The sequence below is a fragment of the Mytilus galloprovincialis genome, chromosome 14 (genome assembly GCF_965363235.1).
Source record: "Mytilus galloprovincialis chromosome 14, xbMytGall1.hap1.1, whole genome shotgun sequence".
NCBI classification, from domain to species: Eukaryota; Metazoa; Mollusca; class Bivalvia; order Mytilida; family Mytilidae; genus Mytilus; species Mytilus galloprovincialis.
In genome coordinates, this window is record NC_134851.1 from 69,646,022 (window position 1) to 69,669,746 (window position 23,725).

At 32.5% G+C, this 23,725-nt stretch overlaps 1 protein-coding gene across 1 annotated transcript; it reads right to left on the reverse strand.

Annotated features, from left to right (window-relative positions):
* Positions 1–227: 227 nt before the first annotated feature.
* LOC143058629 (uncharacterized) lies at positions 228–22,671 on the reverse strand. The gene is made up of 13 exons (XM_076232103.1): positions 22,588–22,671; positions 20,467–20,542; positions 18,442–18,690; positions 16,786–17,076; positions 14,633–14,995; positions 13,835–13,944; positions 11,690–12,898; positions 10,433–10,472; positions 6,411–6,691; positions 5,788–5,815; positions 2,966–3,388; positions 1,757–2,035; positions 228–1,044 (listed from the first exon to the last, which is right to left on the reverse strand). Exons 1-13 carry the CDS (start codon positions 22,666–22,668, stop codon positions 704–706), a joined length of 3,771 nt encoding a protein of 1,256 aa, XP_076088218.1. The 5' UTR covers positions 22,669–22,671; the 3' UTR covers positions 228–703.
* Between the last annotated feature and the right edge of the window lie 1,054 nt (positions 22,672–23,725).

Here is a 23,725-nt window from a genome sequence, read left to right on the forward strand (position 1 = left end):
GCCAAATTGGATATCACCGGAAGTAAGGGTTTTAAAGACATATGTCTTATACATTGTATCCATGAAAAGCACCAAAGAAAGGTTTCTGCACAATATAATGATAGTAGCAGTACTTCAAAACACATTTCAATTACCCTCCCTAAAAATAAGCTTATTTTAGTACAATGTACACCATATTATATTTTACCGGAAGTAGGGTTTTTGAAGACATCTAATCTATATCATATATCCAAAAGTAGTACGTAACAAAGGTTTGTACCAAATATTATGATAGATTCATGTCAATAACACGTATTCACATACTAGCCTTCAAGATTGGGCTAATTTAAGTATGATGTACGCCATTTTGGATTTTACCGGAAGTGCCTCCCTATCTGAAATAAAAGAAAAATAGTTGAGGAAGGTCTATGCCAAATTTCATACTTGTAGCAGGATGTGCACAATTTTTCACAAAGCCGCCGTACTATTAGTGTTACTATTGTCTGTTTTTTCCCCTTATCTACTCATTCACAACTCAAATTTATAGTAGAATTAACAATATATATCTTCATCAAAAAGTAATATTAAGCTCCAAATATTAAAACCAATAGTTATTTCTGTTTTGCAAATATTTCATACTCAGATTATTTATAATATCTTAGTATACGTAGAAAAATCTTCAGATTGTAAGATACATGATGAATATACGTATAACCTACTGTCTTCAAGTGTATTTGTAGCAACTATGAATGGTTGATATATTTCTGCTTGTAACCAATGTGTTTTCTATTTCATCTGCCAGTTCAGTAGTAACAGAGTCTTCTCGTAAAGCTTTTAGAAATTCAATAAATCCCTTTTCACTTCCATGTAAAAGAATGTCCATTAGTTTTCTGTTCTTTTGAATTTGTGCTGGACAGGCATTTATCATTTGACTATCAGCTATTGTCAAAATATCACGTGATATTAAATGATCTACTATTTTCTCATGATTTATACAGTCAATGATATTTGAGTAATTCTTCTGTAGACGAACTCTATACACTGGAACAGTCCACCCTGACAATCCTAAAATTTATTGTTTATAAGTTTTTAATACGACGTTATATTCATGTATGATAAAAATAAACAACGAAAGTTTCACAGGAAGTCATGATCATTATTCATAACCGCAGAAGTAGTAAATTGTTTTGGAAAATGCGTGGCAAAACTTTTGAGGGAAATCTCAGCATAAGAATAAGACCAACATTAACCGAAAATGTAGAAACAAATACTGATTGTATTTTTAATCTTTTAAGTGAATGATGGTTAATACAAAACACAAGTCATCCAGGTTAACATTGCAATTATATCGACGACATAAAACAATACAAACATAGAATACAAACCCCTAAAATTAAAAACGGTGTCACAAGGATTGTACGGTCCGCCTAAATCAGACTACCTTTTCCACATTTATTTCGTGGGTTTTTGCAATGTTTAATTCCTATGTAGTGCCTTAAAAACTGTTTTTTCTTTTTGCGCAATTGATTATTCAACCTACCATCATCTTCTGGATTGCTTGTACTTTTTGTACTTTCCGTCTTTCAATGCATAAATTAGATCTTTTTTAACCTCAAAAGGGTGGGACAGTCAAACTCATTGATCGAAAATAAACTTACAACGCCATGGCTTAAAATGAAAAACACTAACAGACATATAGTAAACATTGTATCAAGAACATCAATGTTATACAAATGCTATTATTTGTACATTTTCATTACAAAAAGGCAGTTCATACCTTCATTTGGAGGTGGTTCTAATGCTTCATTTGAGCCCTCTTCGTGTGAATGGCGTTTCAATTCATCTGCTAAATCAGTGTATCCACTTATCCGTAGTGCATCAACAAACACTGTATAAGTAGACTCTCCCCTTTTCTTCACTACTGCAAGCAAGGCTTTATTCTGATCGTCTTGTCCAGCATGCTGCTCAATACGACGTCTATCATCAGATGATATCACTAAATGTGTTATCATATAATCTAAAATCTGACTGATTTCGATATCTTGTATAATCCTCTCTGTATTTGGGAAAGACAAATTAAATCTGATTAAACTATTATACTATAATTTTAAGTAAACATTTGTTTTTTTGTGTATTCTCTAAATCTGTGTATGATTGCATTATATTTCGATAATCTCTAAAGGCAGTAGCAAATTAATCTCTGGTTAATTTTGATAATTGTTCACGTGGTGTAACATGTGTAGCTTTATGATTATACGTCTGCAAAATATCCACTTTTTGTATGTTTTTTTTTTTATCTGTTTTGCATTAAGCAGAAAATCATGCTGATGAATTTAAAATGAAGACCGTTAGTTCAAAGTTGTATGTCCTTTGACAGATAGACATGCACATATCAATTTATCAAAAAATCTGTGCTCCTTTTGTTATTTGACATACCAGTTTAGAGGGAATATGTGACTTTAAAGCAGATAAAACAACTTCTTTTACTTTATTAGTCTTCTTATCTATCAGATTTTGAAGTATGCTTTTGGTTTGATTTATAGCATGTTTAGGTTGCCCAAGCATTATAGTATGTGTATAATTAGTTTGTGGCTTGATTTTATTTCTTTGCTATTTCTTAGGACTTTTAGTTTGCTATCTATTTATCTGTTTGTTTTGTAGCGACAATTCATTTTAAGTTCTTTTTTAATATGAATACGTTTATGACCTAAATTTGCATACGAATAAAAGAAAGAACTCACTTGAGCACGTAATATAAAAATTAACCAAAGAACCATTGATTTGAGTTCATTATCAGGTATGTTGTCATATGGACGAACTTGCCTTATAACTGTAATTGTAGAAACCACACCAAAGTTCAAACCCTTTAAGTAACATTGGATATAAGGTTATCAGAAATAAAGGAAATTTAATTTTTCACGTTATATATAGTCAATGCACAAAAATGATGTCAGACAAAGGGGCAACTATGTCAAAATTAACACACCTTTAACCTGTTCTCCTAATCCTATTTCTATTTGTTCCTCTAATTCTACTTCTACTAAGTCCTCTAATTCTACTTCTATTTGTTCCTCTAATCCTACTTCTACCTTTCTTTCTAATCCTACTTTTAATATTTCTTCTGATGCTTCTTCATATGTTATGTATGATAATACACTAGATAAATCAAGCCGATGGAGAGCATTGACTAAAACTTCATAAGTAGCTTCGGGAAGTGTCCTCCATGTGTTCAGAACCTCCTCTGTTTGACCACGAAGATTTGTCACGTGGTTCATTGCAATGTGTTGCATCTCAACAACTGATAGCCCAAGTTCTATTCCAAGCTGGAATGTTTGAATTCCAATATGGTCAGGTAGTAGTTTTGTAATGGTACTTGATGGTCTAATGAGTAACTTCTCCTTTGATTGGTCTATAATGTATATATATTTTAACAACATTATCATTTTTTTCTTATCTTTAACATTGATTAATACTATTGTCATTAACTCAGCTGTCTTATCATTTATTTACCGTAATGATATCCACGCGACTATGACCCAAAAAAATCAACACAAAACTTTTATTTTCTAGGTTCAAAAGTTGATATAAGTTATTATGAAATATTTGGTAGTATACATGCCATATGGCAATTACATAAAGTATTTTCAAGAAATTAATGATATAAATGTAAATATGACAATCATTAACCATATAAGAACATATTGAAGCCGAATTAGACAACATTACAACTGTCTAAACACAACAATTCGTGTTTTATAATGAGAAGACAATGAATAAACGAAAGATTACTAATAGTTGTTAACTTGTACCTCGGTTTGTCTCTGCTGGGGAGTTGTCTCATTGGCAATCATACAACATTTTCTTATGTGTATTTTTCAATTTTGCGTTTACAAAGCTTTATACTACATGTACTATTAACCTTCATAAGGAATGCTGACACCCAAATAGATATCAAAGGTACCAGAATTATAATTTAATACGCCAGACGCACGTTTCGCCTACATAAATAAAGGCAACAGTAGTATACCGCTGTTCAAAGCTCGTAAATCTATGGACAAAAAACAAAATTGGGTTATTTTGACACATTCCCCATTTCCATTCTCAATTTTAAACTAAAACTGAGGGAAACGCATTAAATATAAGAGGAGAACAACGACACAACATTAAAATGTAACATACACAGAAACGGACTAAGCATTAGACAAAATCCGATGAGAGTAACAAATATATAACATCAAAACCAAATACATGAATTTGGGATAGAAAAGTGCCGTGACACGTCTTATCGTAATGTGAATTCACACTAAAACAAAAGAGAAAACAAACGACAAAACGGAAACACAACGTTAAAATGTTACACACACAGTAACGAACTATAATATAACAATGGCCATTTTCCTGACTTTGTACAGGACATATTTAAAGATAAAAATAGTTTTCAAAGGTACCAGGATTATAAGACTCATAAGACTCATCAGTGACGCTCAGATCAAAATAGTTATATAGCCAAAACAAGAACAAAATATAACAAATGACGTATACATACATAAAAAATGTGCGACACATTATGATAACCCTTGTTGAAAGTAGAAATAATCTCGGAATAGTTATTGAAATAATTTGACACTAATAGTTTTTTGCTAAAAACATGATAGTTTTACAGTGTTCTAAAGCTAATTATTTAATTGAAACTACTAATCTACACCATATACTATTAAAATGACTCAAAGATGCATTATTATTTATCAACAAATGTGAATATTAAGAGGAAATGAACACCTAAGTGCAACTAAAAACTAGGAAATATGAATATTCTGTCTGCAGATATGACTAATTTCATTATCTTACAGAAGTAACCACCCCAACATTCATTAGGATAACTAAAAGAAAAAGGTGTAACAATAAATTATCGTAATGACCGTTTCAGTAGTTATGTAACATTACCCCAGGAGTAGATTACCTTAGCCGTATTTGACACAACTTTTTGGAAGTTTGGGTCCTCAATGCTCTTCAACTTTGTATTTATTTGGTTTTTTTACTATTTTGATCTGAGCGTCACTGATGAGTCTTATGTAGACGAAACGCGCGTCTGGCGTATAAAATTATAATCCTGGTACTTTTGATAACCAATTAAGAGACGATAACAAGTGTAAGGAATAAAACAACATAGGATACAAGGTTGATAGTGTTTTTATTATCTATTTATAGGTTGATGTCACCTCTGGTGAACTGTAAGATCCCAAGAGTATCATCAGTTCAGTAGTCAATCCTTCGATACTGACAATATTCAAAGTGAGCTTATCTTTATCTCTCTGTGAACTAATGGGGGAATTAGATCCATAAAGCTAAGTTGGTGTTTTCCGTCAATCGTTTTATGTCTATTATGGTCAATATCTCCAATGTGATAATACATATTTGGCATTCACAGTTTCTGTTGTTAGCTTTCCTGATTAAGGTAAATACAGATACGATATTCACCTAGTTTATAAAGCAATATTTTGTAATGCATTTTAGAAGTTGTTCGATACTAGTCCCGAAGCGTGTAAGTCTGTAAAGGGTAAATCAGTTACGTGGTCAGTAGTACTGACATGATTTATAAGATATATGTTTTATATTCTCCCATGTAAAAATTAGAATTTACATATCAAGTAGGAGACTAATGTCCACCTCACACAGACGAAGCTAAACGATTTAGTAAAATGGTGCCACTGCACCCAAATACGGTTTTACGATTGACCTTTCTATCGAGGTTAATCCAGAAATGTGTTTTAAAAATTTCATTTTAAATCTTTTAAAAGTTTCACTTACCAAACTCTTTTTGGAATTCTCTTGAAATCTGAAATATGACATGCACATCAGTCATTAAACACACAATTTTTAAATAAAAAAGGTGGGTTTTCCTGTATAATCCCATATATATAAGTTAGACACTTATTCTTTTGAGCCCATACGTTCGCATCCTCATGTCTTTCTGTTTAATGAAATAAAGAAGCACTCACTGGGTTTTGGTATAAAATCACCTTTTTGCTGTTGACAGAATTTATATGACCTATTTCTATTTTAAAACATTGTTACAATAATATGAATAATCTCGAGAGAGAGGAGACAAACAAACTCATCTAAGATACCAAACAAATGATTTGGAACGCCAGATCTGTGTTTTCTATCAATTATACCCATCTATGTCTCTCAACACAAAACATTTGGAAAGCAAAATCAAATACAAAATCGAAAAGTAGTACTTGCTGAAAATAAAGATATATACAATTACCGGCATTCAAATTTCAATATTTGTTGATTTATATTTGCAGATTAGTTTTGCTCTTAAATGGGTTAGTTTTTCAATTTAGATAGCTTGTAGAAAATATGTCAATTGGTACAACAGATGTTATTTAAGATGTTATATACGATGCATACGATTTTTTTTTTACCTGGCATAATATGTGTAAGTCTATATCTTCCTTTTTCATACTTTGCTGAAGGTGCTGGAATGACGCATGTACCGTGCTCTTCTTCCAATCATGCAAAGCTTTGACTTTGATATCAAAAGGCTCTTTGTTGATTGACTCGTTAATAATTTCCCAAGACCTAGCAGGTTTCTTTCCCTTTAGGTGCATGTATATTTTTCGTATTTCTTCCATTGTCATTTCAGCTGCTAGACGACCCAAGTGTCTATCATCTGGATTACTGTCTAACCATGCCATATCTAGACCTGTAATATATTGAAACTTAAATCAATGCAAAGTAAAAATTCGTAATACTAAATGTCCAATTTATTTTTCTACTTCAATTATACAAGTAGATAAAACATCCTACACTTTCGAGCTTAACTGTAAGTTATTACTCATAAATGATACTAGTTAGTTTAAACATATGTTATTGTTCAAAAAGGACAAATGAATTAGACATTTTTCTACTAAGTAACGTCTTCTCCAATATACATACATAGATATACACATGAATGAACATTACATATATCGGACTTTAACCTATTATTATTAGCATGACGATTTACTTACCTACAAATGCAAATTCAAGGGAATCCTTTTTTTTACCATTTTTCACAACTGAATGTAACGTACTATGATTCTGTGGTATAACACTTACAGGAGAGTTATTTTCCCTGCGATTTATGAACACAATTTTAATTCATCAAAAATCAACAAGAGTTGTCTACCCTTTTTAATTTCCAACCATATCTCGATGATACGACACTGTTACATTTATGTACATCGAACATATGAGTGGACTTCGACCTTACCAATAGATATGTGTTCATGTGTCAATGCTTTATATGCAAACAATATATGATTTGCCTTTGATTTATATTGAATTATTTTATCATTATTTTTTTTTTGGGGGGGGGGGGGGGGTAGTCTTTTTGGTTTCTCTACACAATTTTCTTTTATGTTTATAAACGAAGACAAACACAATCTTTAAACTAATGTTTTTATGTGTAAAAGAGAGACGAAAGATACCAGAGGGACAGTCAAACTCGTAAATCGAAAATAAAATGACAACGCCATGGCTAAAAACATATACAACTAGATTTGCCATTGCAAGCAATAGCAGATGGCACCCTTCCCAAATTGCCAGGCGAGCGGCAGCCATTTAGAAAATTCCAAAGTCAAAGAGTGAATCTACAGATGCAAATTATTAGTTTTATAAAGTTTTATTAAGTTTGGAGCATTTTGAAATTTGGGACATTTTTGTTGTTTCCATGGTTACGAATTTTTGACATTTATGCATGTTATGCTGCAACCATGGTTACAGTAGGTAATTCCAAAATTGTAAAAGCAGACATCTCATAGTCACATGTCATGTTATATATCAGTACAGTTTAATTGACTTTGGTGAAATACTTGTTTTATGCATTTTCCCATAGGGTCAATGTAAAATTTGCTTCCAGTTTCCATGACAACGGCGGCCATTTTTGACTAACCAAATATTGTCTTGACATCTTGGCATACTGGGTAACATTTTCATTAAGTTTCATCCAGTTTGGTCTTATAACGAAAAAGTTATACTTTTTGATATTTTTGCTGTTTCCATGGTAACGGCAGCCATTTTGAAAATTTCAACTTCAAAATGCAATTTTGCACATGCTAGTTACCATTTCTGTGAAGTTTCATCCAGTTTGGAAGACTTTGAGAATTTTCGGATTTTTACTGTTTCCATGGTAACGGGGGCCATCTTGAAAGATGGACGAAAGATACCAAAGGGACAGTCAAACTCATAAATCTAAAACAAACTGACAACGCCATGGCTAAAAATGAAAAAGACAAACAGAAAAACAATAGTACACATGACACAACATAGAAAACTAAAGAATAAACAACACGAACCCCACCAAAAACTAGGGGTGATCTCAGGTGCTCCGGAAGGGTAAGCAGATCCTGCTCCACATGTGGCACCCGTCGTGTTGCTTATGTGATTACAAATCCGGTAAATAGTCTAATTCGGTAGGTCACATTCATGAAAGGGAAGGGGATTGTAGTTACGACGTAAGGAACATATCCGATATCATTTGTGAAACGGTTATTCCATAACGGTCAACCAACTCGTGATGGCGTCCGTAAAATTTACGAAGGGATGATTTCAACTTCACCATTTGGAACTCTTGGTTTAATAGCTTCCTTGTGAGCAGTAACCCTCTATCAAGAAAATCATGATAGGAAATGCAAGCACGGGAATATCGTATCAATTGGGAGATATATACCCCGTATGCAGGTGCTGCTGGAATGTTGCTACTTAGAAATGGAAAGTGCCAACCCTAAAAAGCAAATCTTCACATGGTGCTTCACATTATGATATAGTTCCATCAACTTGGGTCCATTCAATTCTGAGATCCAGAGTGGACAAAAAAGTGTGGAAGAAAAATAAAAATAAAAAAAAGAAACGTAGAATAACAATACGTCACCCCAACTCCGTTGAGGGTGCCATAACTAAAAAATAGGCAACACGAAGCCCACCAAAAACTAGGGGTGATCTCAGGTATTCTGGAAGGGATACATTACTTCAATTATACAAGTAGATACGAAATCATAGACTTTCGAGTTTAACTTTAACTTATTACTAATGAATGATACTAGTTAGTTTAAACATATGTAATTGTTCAAAAAGGACAAATGGATTAGACATTTTTTCAACTTAGTAACGTCTCCTCCAATATACTTACATAGCTATACAAATGAATGAACATTACATATATCGGAGTTTATCCTATTAACATCGTGTTGTATATTCTTTAGTTTTCTATGTTGTGTCGTGTGTGATGTTGTTTGTTTGTCTTTTTCATTTTTAGCCATGGCGTTGTCAGTTTGTTTTAGATTTATGAGTTTGACTGTCCCTTTGGTATCTTTCGTCCCTCTTTTAGCATGAAGATTTAATTACCTACAACTGTCAAATTCAAGGGAATACTTTTTTGACCATTTTTCGCAACTATATGTAACGTACTATGAATCTGTGGTATAGAACATAAAGGAGACTTATTGTCCCTGCTGTAAGTGCATACAAATTTAACTTATCAAAAGTCGACATGAGTTATCTACCCTTTTTAATTTACAACCAAATGACGATACGTTACTGTTACATTTATGTACATCGAACATCTGAATGGACTTTGAACTTATCAATAGATATGTATTCATATTATATGTCAATGCTTTATACAAACTATATATGATTTGCCTTTTTTTCATATTGAATTCTAATATGCTTCTATTTCTTTATGAATAAACCCATGCTCAAAATGCAATAATTTGTGCACATGCGTATATTGACTTCTTCAGAATAATGAATTTGGCATGCATTTAATATATTTCATTAACTTCAAACTCTTCCAAACTCTAAAAATGATGCACATGTTGTTACTAATTCGTTTAATATGACTGTAATGTGTTGCATTCCGAAATTGACATATTTGACCTAAATACGTCAACTGTTCATGCTGACTGTTCAAAAACTCCTCCATCTGAAAAATCACAGTGCCAGCTGTTTGCTTCTTTACAAACAAAAAAAGGGAGGTTCATGGAAGAGCCTACACAATTGCTTTACCCTTATACACATCGGGCATAAAAATTCCCTTAATTGTCGTAATCAGAATCGAAATAATTAATGCAAGCTATACTTTGTTGTAGTTTTAACATGTAGGGGGGGGGGGCATTATATTCGTGTTATTTTAGCCCCCACTATTGGTCGGGCAAAAATAATATCCAACGATATAATGCCTACCCATGTTAAAACTACAATAACGTATAGCTTGCATCAATTATTTCTTATTTTTTTTATTTTTTTGGGGGGTGAGGGGAAATTGTCATTTTGGGTTATCTACAACATTTTCTTTCATGTTTATAAACAAACATAAAAAAAATCTTTAAACTAATGTTTTTATGTGTAATATTATAATACAAGTAAATAAAACTAATGACGGAAATCATAAGATATTACTTACCAGGACAATCTTCTTGACATCTGTCACCCTCCGTAGGTAACTGTAAGATAAGATAAACAAAGCTGCATTTTAATGAACTTATGATGTCTTTAGGAGGCTCGGGGGTACAAAAAATAGAGCAAAAAATTAAACATTTTTTTTTTATAAAAAAAGTTTATATTTTACACTATTAGTTGTTACTCAATTATATGGTACAAAAATCAACCCAAAAAAAATCAATTCGTTTTCGCACCAGATGACTTTTCAAATGTTTATATCATTAAAAAAGCTCCAACTTATCCTCTTTTGGTGAAAACAATGATTTTTTTTGCATTAAAATTGAAACATCTTTTTTTACTCATCGCTGAGGTATATTTTCTATTATTTCTTTCAAATAAGCTGTACTTGAACTAAACTGTTGTACATTATAAGCGATTACTGTAATTTAGTTCTTTTTTTATTTCGATATTACCCTTTTTCTCCTATTTGTTCAACCGAATGAGTACCTTAACTAAAATACCTGCTTCTTTCGAAGGCAGAATGTAAGCTTAAATGAACGATGACCCCAAATTTTTTATTTTATTTTTCTATTAAGTATAGGATGAAGTGTATTTATAGAAAAAATAGCGAAATCCTATATTTAAAAAAAATAATATTTAGACCCGCGAGCCATGATGGAGCTGCACGTATTGATGTTTCAGTTGTTTTTGTATTTATACCAACTAGTAACGGTGAGTGTTCTTAGATTAGCATTTTGACTTTTTTTCTTGTTTATATTTGATTTTGTCTGCATGTAACCCAACATGGTGATTAAGCTCTTTCTTATCTTTCTTACAGATTTTTAAAAACTGTTTTGGTTCTTATACAACCTCGACTTTCAAACATTTAGCATTGAGCACTCCTGATAAAGATCAAATCAGAAAAGCACTTTGGACGCATGAAATTAAGAAAGAGTTTTTTTGTGTTCTTTATCAACTCATTTGTATAATCCAGTCAATGTTTATACTTCATGTACTTATAAACAACGGTAAATACAGTAATGTTCAGACTGTTGACTTGTAGTAAGTTTAGGATCAGTTCAAGGGTTAGGGTTTGAGTTAGAGTTAGGGTTATTGCAAGGAGAAGTCGGAAAATTTACTGAAACACTGAACACATCTAAATAATTGCTCTAACTTTTCATATGATTATAAGTTCAAAATGACCGTTCAAACCTTCAAAAGGTAATTGACTCTTCATTCAATAGCAAAAAGTTAAAAACATTCTATAAACGATAGATACCTTGTCTGCAAACCATCTGGACACACTATTAGTCTTGTGTATTCTATTGTGATCGGGGCATGTCCATTCCTCCTTAGATCTCAACATGTGGTCAAAAAAGCAAAGATCTGACCCACAAACTATACCAATTTGAATGGTAAAAGGCAAATCTCTAGTACAACCAGAATCTTCTGAAACTGAGAAATAGAAATTGGAAATGCGTGTAATGGCATGTGTGAGGCATTCCTGAGCTGTTGATGCAATTGTAGGTACAATGGAAATTTGGCTTTCTTTGTGAGAAAGAGAAACTATGATTCTGTTTCCCTGAATGTCAATTCTCATATCGTGTTCAGTATCAATTGTAACATCAGCACTGTCTGTAAAGATCATCAGACGACTGGATTTAGAGCTGACTCGAAGCTTCCACATTGATATGAAAGTCGCAATGAACCGGTAAAGGATAGCAGGTGGCACAACTTCCTCTTTAAACCTATAGGCCAGATGTATGCTTCTGTCAAAATCTATGTGTGGGTTGTCTTCTCTTTTGGTTTTAATCATGCATGGAACTAAGAACAATTCTGATTCATATTCATCGTCTTTTTGTCGACAAATTATGTCCAAATGTACTAACATTTCTACCATATATTCTTTATGCTCTGAGATCTCCTTGAAACAGTCTTGTGTCCATATTTCGTGTAAATCCCTTTTCAGCAATTTTCCACTTTCTTTGAGGTCTCCTAGTACCTCAATGAGATGTTTTGGCCAAAATTGTTCATCAGTAACGATGGAACGTAGCACGTCTACCAAAAACACTGGATCTATGATAACGTTATCTCTCAAGCAAGCTTCATCGAAGAAGATCAGTTTTCCAAGGGCATGGTTAACCTTCAGAAACTTTTGTAGCTGATCAGGGGTTAATGCATGTTTTTCATTCTGCTGGTTAAGGTCATTCAGTTCACCAATGGATAGTACTTTCTTTTTTTCCTCTACCTTTTTGGCTAATTGAAGTTCAAGGGGTACAAACTTGGTTGGCATTAATTCTCCGCAACTAGGATGGTCTAATGCAACTTCCACCAACTGCTTCTTCAATGTGTCTAATTCTTCGTCCTCTTTGTTTCTGGCATCCACAAAAATAAGTGGTTGATATTGAAGATGTTGTTTCCCTCCATGATTTTCGAAGAGTTTATCGATTGAGTCTTCTAAGATTCGTCTCTGTTTCTCAATATCATCCTAAAATATACACACATCAAAAATGTATATATACAATTCAGTGAATCAAGCGATACTAATGATTCATTGTGTGAACAAGATAGTCAAATCTTTTTTTCCTCTCACTAAAACTATTCTATGGCATTTGCTTAAAATGAAATTGTAATTGCAAGAGTTCCAAAAACTGAATTCCATAGGGATAACAGTTGACCATTTATACTGTCATATGGACTCTAACTGTTTTATGGAGATAAGCCAAAAAATGACTTCAAACTACATTTAATAAGTCAAGCGACAGCGGCCATGATTTTTGATGGATCAAATCTCAGATGCACCTTTTTTTTTTAAAACAGAATGTCCTACAAAACGTCCAGGCTAATGTTTTGGTGAAGTTTCAGAGACCTGAACTTTCAACAACTTTTAAAATCTTAACGACAAATGATTTAGTCTAGAGCGATTATATATATTTTTTAAAACCCTACATAGCAGGTACATAGCTACAAGACATTCTACATGGTTTCAAGGATTTACACATCTGTTTCTTCTTATGTCACTGACTCTTTAAAAAGAATGAAATAAGTTGAATTTATGAACATGCTATAATGAAATTGTTCATCATTTATAATTTTATTTTGAAAACCAATCACTAATTTATAAGGCAGGAAATTGTGGGGAAAAAACTTCAAACACTCTTTCTGTGAAAATCCCATAATCTAGGCTAACATCTGAAAGATTTGATTATACAAAATATGTACCATATTGTAAATCAGACAGCTGATAAGAATACCGCTAACAATTTCATTATGGCATGTTCATACATTCAACTTATTTCATTCTTTTTAAAGAGTCATGGACATAGGAAAAAAACGGACAGATGAGTTGTTAACCCAAAAGTTAATTGTAACTCTGTCAGACATGTCAAAGTATTAGAGTTCTTGAATTTATGTCAGTACTTACTTTTACTTGATCTTTGTGTGTTGCAACAAATTTGATTTTTGGGTATCCTCCATTTTCAGCCGAAGTCTTACAATATGTAAGGACTGAATTAACCCAATGGACGAGATAGACTGCAACAAACACGCATACATGTTGATATGTTTTAAAGTATAAAATTGCCTGCCAATAATTACTGAACAATAGGTATTTATAAAGAACTGAAAATAATTGATTCTCATTACCACTATCTAAGCATATCAATTGAAGATATCTTTTCAATTGTTAGCAGCATTGTTGAATTAAAACAAACACAATTTTTCTATAATTTATGTTGTTAGCTTATTTATCTTTCCTTTGAGGTGAACATATTTTGTATTCTCGCAGATATAGCTTTTAACAATACTTTGTATATATTTGTAGGAATTATAAAATGAATTACGCAACAAAAGAATGTAGGGTTTAAGCATAATCAGTTTTATACATTACCATTCACAAATTAGTCTTCCGCTCTTTGTGTTAAAATTTTAAGAAAGGAAAATGAAATTCTTCATTATTTATACTGGATAAAACAAACTTTGATTTAAAACAATGACTAGTCTGTTCATCTAGATGTTACGAAAAATACCAGATATTGTATTGCTGACTCTGATGCTGTATACATCTTCACTAAGGAGCCTATTGTTTATTTGTATGTTGAGGCCATTTATGCTCAAGGAGAGCTTAGGCAATCTACAGTTTATCTATATCGAAAGACTACAAAATATATTCTTTGTATTGAAAAAGACAGATTGTTTTACCCATTGATAAATAATAACATACCTGCAGTATTCTGTTGATTATTACAGCCAGGTAAGTCCGTGTAGTCAGGTATTTCGTCATGGATACCTTTACTACCATTGAATATTAATACAAAAGTGCCTCTGCTAGATATAAAGAGTTGGTGTGTCAAGTGATATATCTTTTGACCGCCAAAGTCCCATAAATCAATGGGGACAATTATCATTTCGTAATTGCCTTTATTACATTCAGATCGGATTAGTTTAATAATTTCATCCTCTGACATGTCCTTGGCAGTCAATATATCTTCCGAGTCTCCCCCTCTCCCAGCACTATCATCTGTAGTAGCTCCATGCATCAGAGCACTTTCATCATTTGAAGATTTAAGATGAGCAACATTTTGACCTGAGAACAAAAGATATAAGTTGCTTTGTGTATGTAAGAACTGAATGAAAGGTTAAAGATTATCGTGTATATTTTTTAAATTTTCCTAGATATTGAAACAACATAATTAATTGCACATTTAAAAATTTGTCAAACAAGTTTTGTAAACAGACAAATCCTTATTCACGAAGCATTGTTTCACTTTTCAAATGTTTTGACTTTTGAAATGTTTTGCAATGATATTCATTTCAGCAGTCATGTCTTGATACAATTAAATCAATGATTCAAAAACATAGATTATTTTATAGATCTTTGAAATGATACATGTACGGGCTAGACCATTTTACACACAAGGGTTAGACTGGGAATATAATATAGTCATCCGTAGGACTTTTCCATTCTTGGCAGTAAAAAAGTTGTTAAAATTGGTGATGCATTTTGCTGTGTGAGGTGTATTAAGATGCAACCACGTTCAGTGAGAAATATGTGTCGCAAAAAATAAATGGTGACATCTATGATCTGGCATAGGGTTATTAAAATAAATAGTCTACAGTGTGCTTATTGATACGACTCAGAAAGATTGTTGTCTAAGAACTTCAACTTTAAAAGTTTGAAATTAGCCTTTTTGACTATGATAGTAAAATATATAAAATATATATATATGAAAATTATTTTTTGTTGAATTTGAAAAAGTGGTTAATTTAAAAGACCCCGATTTGTGCCGATTTGAAAGCTGGTCCTTAACTATAAAATCTAAATACATGTTTCGATTCAGCAAATACAAAAATCCATTATTTCATTTTTAAATATCGAACAAAGTCTCATTTTGGATTCTCCTGACCTTAATGATGACCAGTTTGAAATAAGAGTCCAAAATGCAAAATATGAACACATTACATTGATAGATTCCACATTTTAAAGAACAAGAAGAATTCAAGTCTTTGAATTATAACCCGATTGATATTGCTCTATAAAAAAACAATTAATTCAAAGTAGAAAAAAGTATCGTTTACCCCTTTTAGTAAAGTATTTAGGGTTTAACCCCTAAAGTCATTCCAAGCTTTCCCTTTTTAGTACAGAGCCTTCGGGTTTAAATTTCACAGAGACCAATAGACTTTAACATCAGTTATTGTCAGGAAACATGGAAATCTTAGTCTTTATGGCCGTTACTTTCTTCCCAGTTTGAGTATAATCCCCAAAATAATTCTTAACCTTCCTTTTTAGTATGACACCTTTGGCTATAACTTCATTGAAAGCCATAGATTTATACACAAGCTATTGTCCGAGAACATTTAAATTCTATCTTTTTTATCCTTTTTAACAGATTTGGCAATAATAACCAAAATAAAGCCCAACCCTTTATTTTGATGTATAGGACATTGTCGTACAATTTCACAGATATCCATACATTTATACACAAGTCCTGTAACATAAAAATACCTTTTGTTGGACCCCTCCTTCCAAAACAGTTTGGACAATAACACAAAAAAAAATCCCAACCTTTCGGTTGTGTCGTGACACCTTGTGGTTCAATTTCATAGAGATACACACATAATTGTCCAGCAGCATATACATCCTAGTGTTTGGTCCTTTTAGACAATTTTGGCCATAACCACCAAAATCAATCCCAACCTCCTGTTTGAAGAATAGAACCTTGTAGTGAAATTTCGCAGCTATTCACTGTTTAACGACGTTATTGGTTAACATAAACTGTGACATGGACAAAATTAAGCACTACACTGACAAGAAAGACCAGACGTCTACACAATATGGCATGATTTATATTTACACATAATATTAACAACACGTACCTTTAAATTCTTTCTGTTTTCGACTTGGGAGACTGAAGAAAGCTTTCAACCTTGACGTTATCGTGTGAACACCTGGAGTACTGATGTTAGACTTAACACCACTGCGATCTGGCATTTCCTCTATACGTTTTGCAGCCCCTAGACTGAAAGATACAGAACCTTTGTTTTTGATTTCTTCCCTATGTTTAGCATCATCAGAATCTGCCACTTCCTCGATAGATTTTACAACACCTGGAATTGCCATTTCTTTACTTCGTAGTAAACTTTGCACTGTTGCATTCAAGATAGTCCCTGAAATATGTTATCTGATTAATCATACAAAAGTTCGTTTCAAAGACATTTTTTTAATCATTGCAAAACATAAATTCACATTTACTAAGGGTATAATCTTAGATTAAGATATATGTTTAAGAAAGACATTGAATGGTTACATGTGATCACATTGCAAAGAGTCATCGATGACAACTGAATACTGATTACGATTACCTCTGTCCCTGAAATAATATATATCGGATTGATCAAACAAATGTTCGTTTCCAAAACGTTTGTTTTGATCATTACAAAATATTGATTCACGTCAACTTAGGAAATACTTAGATTACGAAATATGGAAAGTCATAGCCTAGTTACAGATGATCACATTGCAAAAAGTAATCGATAACTAATTTCTAATTACGATTACCAATCCCCCGATATGACACAACACAATGTAAAACATTTCGAACAAGTAACTAAGGGCCCTATTTAAGGGTAAACCTAGGGATTATAATTGAATACTGATAGTTGTTTGCCTTACATCCAGTGGGACATATGTAATGCATTTTCAGGACGCGAACAAGTTAATAATAAATAAAATAGGTAGGTCCAGTACACGATGCCGTCCAGGATGAAGGTCAGCGAAATTAATGTTAGAAAATCGTTATTATAAATTAAGGGCAGACCTGTCCTTAGGACTGGTTAAAACCAGACTTGTCCACAGGTCTGGTCTGGAGCAGACCTGTCGATAGGTCTGCAGCAGTCCTTAAAAAGCAGACCGTAGGTCTGGTCCACCAACGACGAAGTTAACTTGCTTGACTGCTTAAAAATTCTCAAATTAACTTAGAAAGCAGTCAACAAGTCTGCTCCAAGTTAACTTTTGACAAGGTTAGGACCGCACCCATCTGTATCTCCCTCATGCAAATAAACTCATCATAGATACCAGGACTAAATTTTGTATATACGCCAGACGCGCGTTTCGTCTACAAAAGACTCATCAGTGACGCTCGAATCCAAAAAAGTTTAAAAAAAAGCCAAATAAAGCACGAAGTTAAAGAGCATTGAGATCCAAAATTCCTAAAAGTGTTGTCAAATACAGCTAAGGTAATCTATGCCTGTGGTAGAAAAGCCTTAGTATTTCAAAAAATTCAAAATTTTGTAAACAGTTAATTTATAAATATAACAATATCAATGATCATTCATATCAGCACAAAAAGTGCGAATAAAACAAATAATTAAGTTAAGTTCAAATTGTAACTCGAGATACCTTATCACCTCACATTATAAATCGAACTTTGACCTGAAATCTTGGTTCGATCCCTTATTCAAAATTAAACCAATTACTCTGAGATGCATATCCTCAGTCAATTTCTATTGTTTATAGTCTTAAAATTAACTTACCCTTTTCCAAGAAAATCCAACAACGTTCCTTTATATTCATTCCAGCTCTGCCGAGGTAAATCCATATACCATCTGTTGACTCTCGCTGCTCTGGAGCCTCATCTCCCACTAGAATTTTGGCTAAACATGTCTTGCCAACACCAAATGGACCGGTAAGAAAAACACGGTTCCAGTAACATTTGTATGATCCACTGCTTAACAGACCTTGAAATTCCATATCAGAAAATATCTGTATTTCTTTGTTGGGTCCTAAATGTATAAAACCGAAAAAAAATGTAAGATATGAAATTCAAATATCATTTTTTATTGTTCTATTGCTGACACAAATACAAGCAGAATAAACAAGAAGATACACAGGGTGTTATCCATTATATATATTTAGATCGTTATACATTTTAGAAATATTACAAGCTAACACTGATTTATAAATTTCAAAGTATCATTAGAGCTGTACGTAGAACAATTCAACATTATAAAGTTCTACATCAAATGTCGAATCATGCCTTATTAAAAACAAATTGTTGACACGGAGATATGTTTTGCCTACCGGAATAAATTAAAACAAATGCTTATCCTAGTCTGCAAACTATGGTGTAGTTGGCAGGACCTAAAAATGTTAAAAAAAACTGAGACAAACAGACAGTTACATAACTTTACAGAAAATATCGTCGTTTATTATATAAGTTTATATGTAGTTCCTTTTAATACAACTTAGGCAGAAAAACTGAATACTGTTTATTGCTAATTAATTCAATCACTTAACCATGGCCTCAAAACAATCTTCAAACTGGTATGAATTAATAGTAATGCAAATCTCTATATTTCGCCTTCCTCAACTTTCTTTGCAGTTGAAAAAACTATGAAACATTAATTGGTTACTAAAAAATCAAGGTGAGTTGGTATTTCACAAATTACAGAAATTTTGACAGTAAGTGACTTCCCTAAAGATCTCAAAAAAAGTAAAATTGTACACATCAACGTCTTAAAATTGATAAACCGAAAATGAAATCATATCTGTACAGAAGATGACAAAATGTGAAAAAAAATCCTTTCAAAATAAAAAAAAACCCCTCATCAAATAGCCTAGCCTTGCAGTTTTACACAACAGATGCGCCTTTCGTCCACAAATAATAAAAGTATAATGACATGAATTCAGAGGAAGTTAATGTTTAGATTTACTGAAAATTGCTTGCACAATACAGAAGCATAGAACCTTATCACAAAATACTAGCCTACTCAGTAATGAGTACAGTAGATAAAATTAAAACCAAAGAGATTATGTTGAAGGATCGCTAGCTGCTTAAAATCCAATGTCAAATAAAGTACACATTCTGAACGATATTACCAAACAGGAATTGACAGCCAAATAGAAATCCCTTACACAGTTAAAATAAAACTAAATTCTAGTACAACACATAGGAGTCTCATGATAAACGAATCTACGCTGTTTAACGATATAAAAACTATCATTACTGAGGAGGTTATTTCAAAGGGAACTTAAGTGAGTGGTAATGTGAGGAGAAATGTCTCTGGATTTAGTAAAAGCTAACAGGGCTGAGAACTAACAAGTACTAAAAAGTATAGGAGTTATCGATCTCCATATTGAGTACTCGTGTACTCTTTGCCGTCCCATATATATACAGCATGTACATAATGTATGAGTATATTTAAACTCATCACAGATACCAGGACTAAATTTAGTATATACGCCAGACGCGCGTTTCGTCTACAAAAGACTCATCAGTGACACTCGAATCCAAAAAAGTTAAAAAGGCCAAATAAAGTACGAAGTTGAAGAGCATTGAGGACCAAAATTCCTAAAAGTTTTGCCAAATACAGCTAAGGTTATCTATGTCTGAGGTAAAAAAAAAAAGCCTTATATGCCTTGTATGAGTTGATCATATAAAACAATGTAAAATTTTCATTTTCATTTAACTATTAAATAACGTTTGTTTTTTCTCAAATCTTTTGATACCGTCTCACAGATGTATTCCACACATAAAATGAAATCATATACAAACTTACCTTTGATAACTTGTGTTAGACCTTTCTGATGGAAGAATTTTGTGGCCACTTCTGGTTCTTCCTTTGCCATGACAGCCTACAACACAGCAGACGATATGTTATGGTTATGAATAGGAAAATATTCATTGACTGGAGCCTATATGAGCCAGAATCTGTAACTAAGGGGATCTATTGGAATGTATAATCCGCCCTGAATGATTTTTGTTGGGGGTAAATGATTCGTGATTTCGTTTAGCCAGGCATTTGTCTCTGTTTTATACCGTGAAAATTCAGATTTCAGATCGGATCTATCGTACTTAATTTGTAATAATATTTGAATGGAGGACAAAGCAAAGTAAACAAAAATAAACAACTTTTGATAAGCAATTTGGAGAGAAATATAAATTACACAATGCAAAGAACGGGAACAACGTTTACTTTAGGCCTTTATAATCACGTTTTAGTCAATGAAGTGAAATATTATTTTGTTAAAAACTGAATCTTTTGGTAGAACGTTTGAGTTATGAGTGCCAGAAAAAAAAACCTTAGACTTGTTGGCATTAAAATAGTTGTTGCTTTAAAATTTAATAGTTTTATTTCACACTACTGTCACTTTAAAGAGAAATGTCATAAACGAATGAAATTGGAACTGGTAAACACGGACTTTTTCACTCTGTTCTCTATGTAAGTAATCAAAGTCTATCAGAAACACAAAAAACTGAATTATATATTAATGAATTGATAATTTAATGTTTAATAGAACTTGTCTTCTGATTGGCTAAGAGAATTTTGTTTATCATCTCATGAACATAAGTTTGTCACATGACCGTAACATCATCAATGTGTTTTCATTATGTACTCCTTATTTAACGTGCACCATTTTTAATGCTGTTTCTTTAGAGACAGAAAAATTATTTCAGTCAGTTCATAAATTTTTGAAATTTTTACCAGCCCACCATTGTCCTGAACTGAACTTGTTCTAAATATATTTATTTATCAAAAAATGTTTATAGAAGAAACAGTTTCTATATGTGTATCTTGACTAGTTTGCTCCTGGCCACATGCGTATATGTACGTCGCAAAAATGACATTAAAAACAAGTATTACAGACAGCGACTTATAACAAGTAGTGAATTACAGCCCCTTGACAAGGGACATCGACATACAAATTAAGGCGTGGCCAAAAATCTTTATGAGCGCTTATTTCTCCCAAACATCAAAAATATGTCTCATAGTGTCTCTGTGCGGCAGCACATTTAAGGCCAAAACAAAACAAAATACGTCTTATCATTTCCAGTTTTTTCTGCCTCATAATTCCTAACCTTAGACTTTTTATTGGTACATAATATTCATGAAAAATAGACAGTATCAATATAACATCTTCTCAAATGTTTTATTAATCAATAGTTTTATACACGTTAGTCCGTAGTTGTATACTAGATACATTTGTATCCTTATGTTTCAACTTTATCGAAAATAAGTTTTTTTTGTTATGCCAAACACTATCTGTTTTTTATTAAACAAAGTATTCTTTTTCACTTTTTCAACTCGAACGTTACAAACTACATTTCAAGAAATGTGTTTACGGAACACATACCCCGTAACAAGAGAACTGTTATATTGATGCCACGCAAATTTGACCTTGATCTGTGTTTTTTGGAAATAGGCATCGTATGTCAAATATTGAAAACAACACGTTTAATAATTATATGCGTCGACGCGCTTTTCTTGTTTTCATCAGGAACGCTCAAAGCCAAATATTTGAAAGCCGATGATGTTTAAGTACCGAAACAGTTGAAGAGGTATGTGAAAAAAGACCCAAAAAGAACCAAATCTATCTAAGGTCAACTTTGCACGAGGGAATTAAAACATTAGTTTCTTTGTAATTTCAAATTTATAAACGACAATTTTAGAAAGGGTTTGTTATAAATCATGTAAGTACCGAAGTACTGACTACTGAGCTTGTATAGACTTCATAACATTTGATAGAGACAAACTCAAGTAAGAGAATGGAAACTAATTTTGGGACAAACGTTCGGATAGACATACAGACAAATTAAGGTAACAGTAAAAATCAGTGTAAACATGTAACTGTATTATTTTTTGATTATTTTATACAATATGATAAGACAGAACATGTACCTTGAGGAAACTCATTACTTTTTTCTTTCCTTTTTTCTCCTTAGATGAATAGTTGTAGTCGTCTTTATTTGCAGCCAGCATATATGGAGTATAACCCTATAAAAACAATCTTAAACCTGTATCTATCAACAATAATCATTCCGTTTTTACAACAACTTTCAAGCAAAATACAAGCAGCATTTGTAACATTTTTGGTTTTATAATTTCTTTGAAATCTAGTAGGATAATTTCCTGATCACAATTTATTCAATAAATTTTGTCTTCAGCAAACTTAGTGTTTGAGGTTGACATCTAATTTTAAGATTCAAAATTATAGTGGTTAGTGCATCGGACTACTAACACAAAGGTTCCTGGTTCGATCCCCTTCCAGGGAGAAAATTTAAGGACTGGATTTCCGGCCGTCCCTTGACACCATTTACAAGTATGGTAGTCCATCGGAAAGGGACGATAAAAGGCTGACCCGTGTTAGGAGAGAGCCATATCTTTTGCACGTAAAAGACACCCTTGTAGATTAAAAACAGCAGGCTAATGTCGCTACAAGGCAGCATTCGCACCCGCAAAGCGGACAGGAATTAGTATCAGTTGGATTAACTTGTTTCCCAATCCACTATAAAGAAAATATGTTTAAATTCACAATGCTAGAACATCAGTCAATGTAGCAGTGTATTATCTGATTTCGAAGATGTATCTTGTTGATTATAGACCAGCGGTAGAATCAGAATTTTATTTTTATTTAATGCACCCACCGAACACACGGCTGAATTATATATCACTGAAAAGAGAAATTTGTAAACTTCCAGATTAATGATGCCGTAATCATTAGAAGTGGTCGGAGTTTTGCATAATTGAGGTCAAAGGTCAACAATTTAAATTTCCAAATATTGTCCTAACTGTTAATTTTGGGGTAAATTCAGAAATGAAAAATATATTAAGAAAGCAGAGGAAATTTTTTATTCATTATATATGTAGTCTGTATGTATTACCGGTTTTTATAAAAACAACGTTATTCTTTAACGTGAAATTGAAGTGTCTTCTTAGATAAGACATTTTGTTCATTGATGACTTCATTTTGTTTCCATACAACGATGGCCTTGAGCTTGAGTATTATTTTTTCATTAACATGAAGCTTAAACACGAC

What these genes read in the sequence shown, in the direction of transcription:
- LOC143058629 (XM_076232103.1), bottom strand. Translation starts at nt 22,668, where the DNA reads ATGCTGGCTGCAAATAAAGACGACTACAACTATTCATCTAAGGAGAAA. An exon ending in TAATCAACAGAATACTGCAG is followed by an intron (nt 13,945 to 14,632) that starts GTATGTTATTAT and finishes TGTTTGTTGCAG; the next exon opens with TCTATCTCGTCCATTGGGTT. An exon ending in AGAATTCCAAAAAGAGTTTG is followed by an intron (nt 3,389 to 5,787) that starts GTAAGTGAAACT and finishes TATACATTATAG; the next exon opens with ACCAATCAAAGGAGAAGTTA.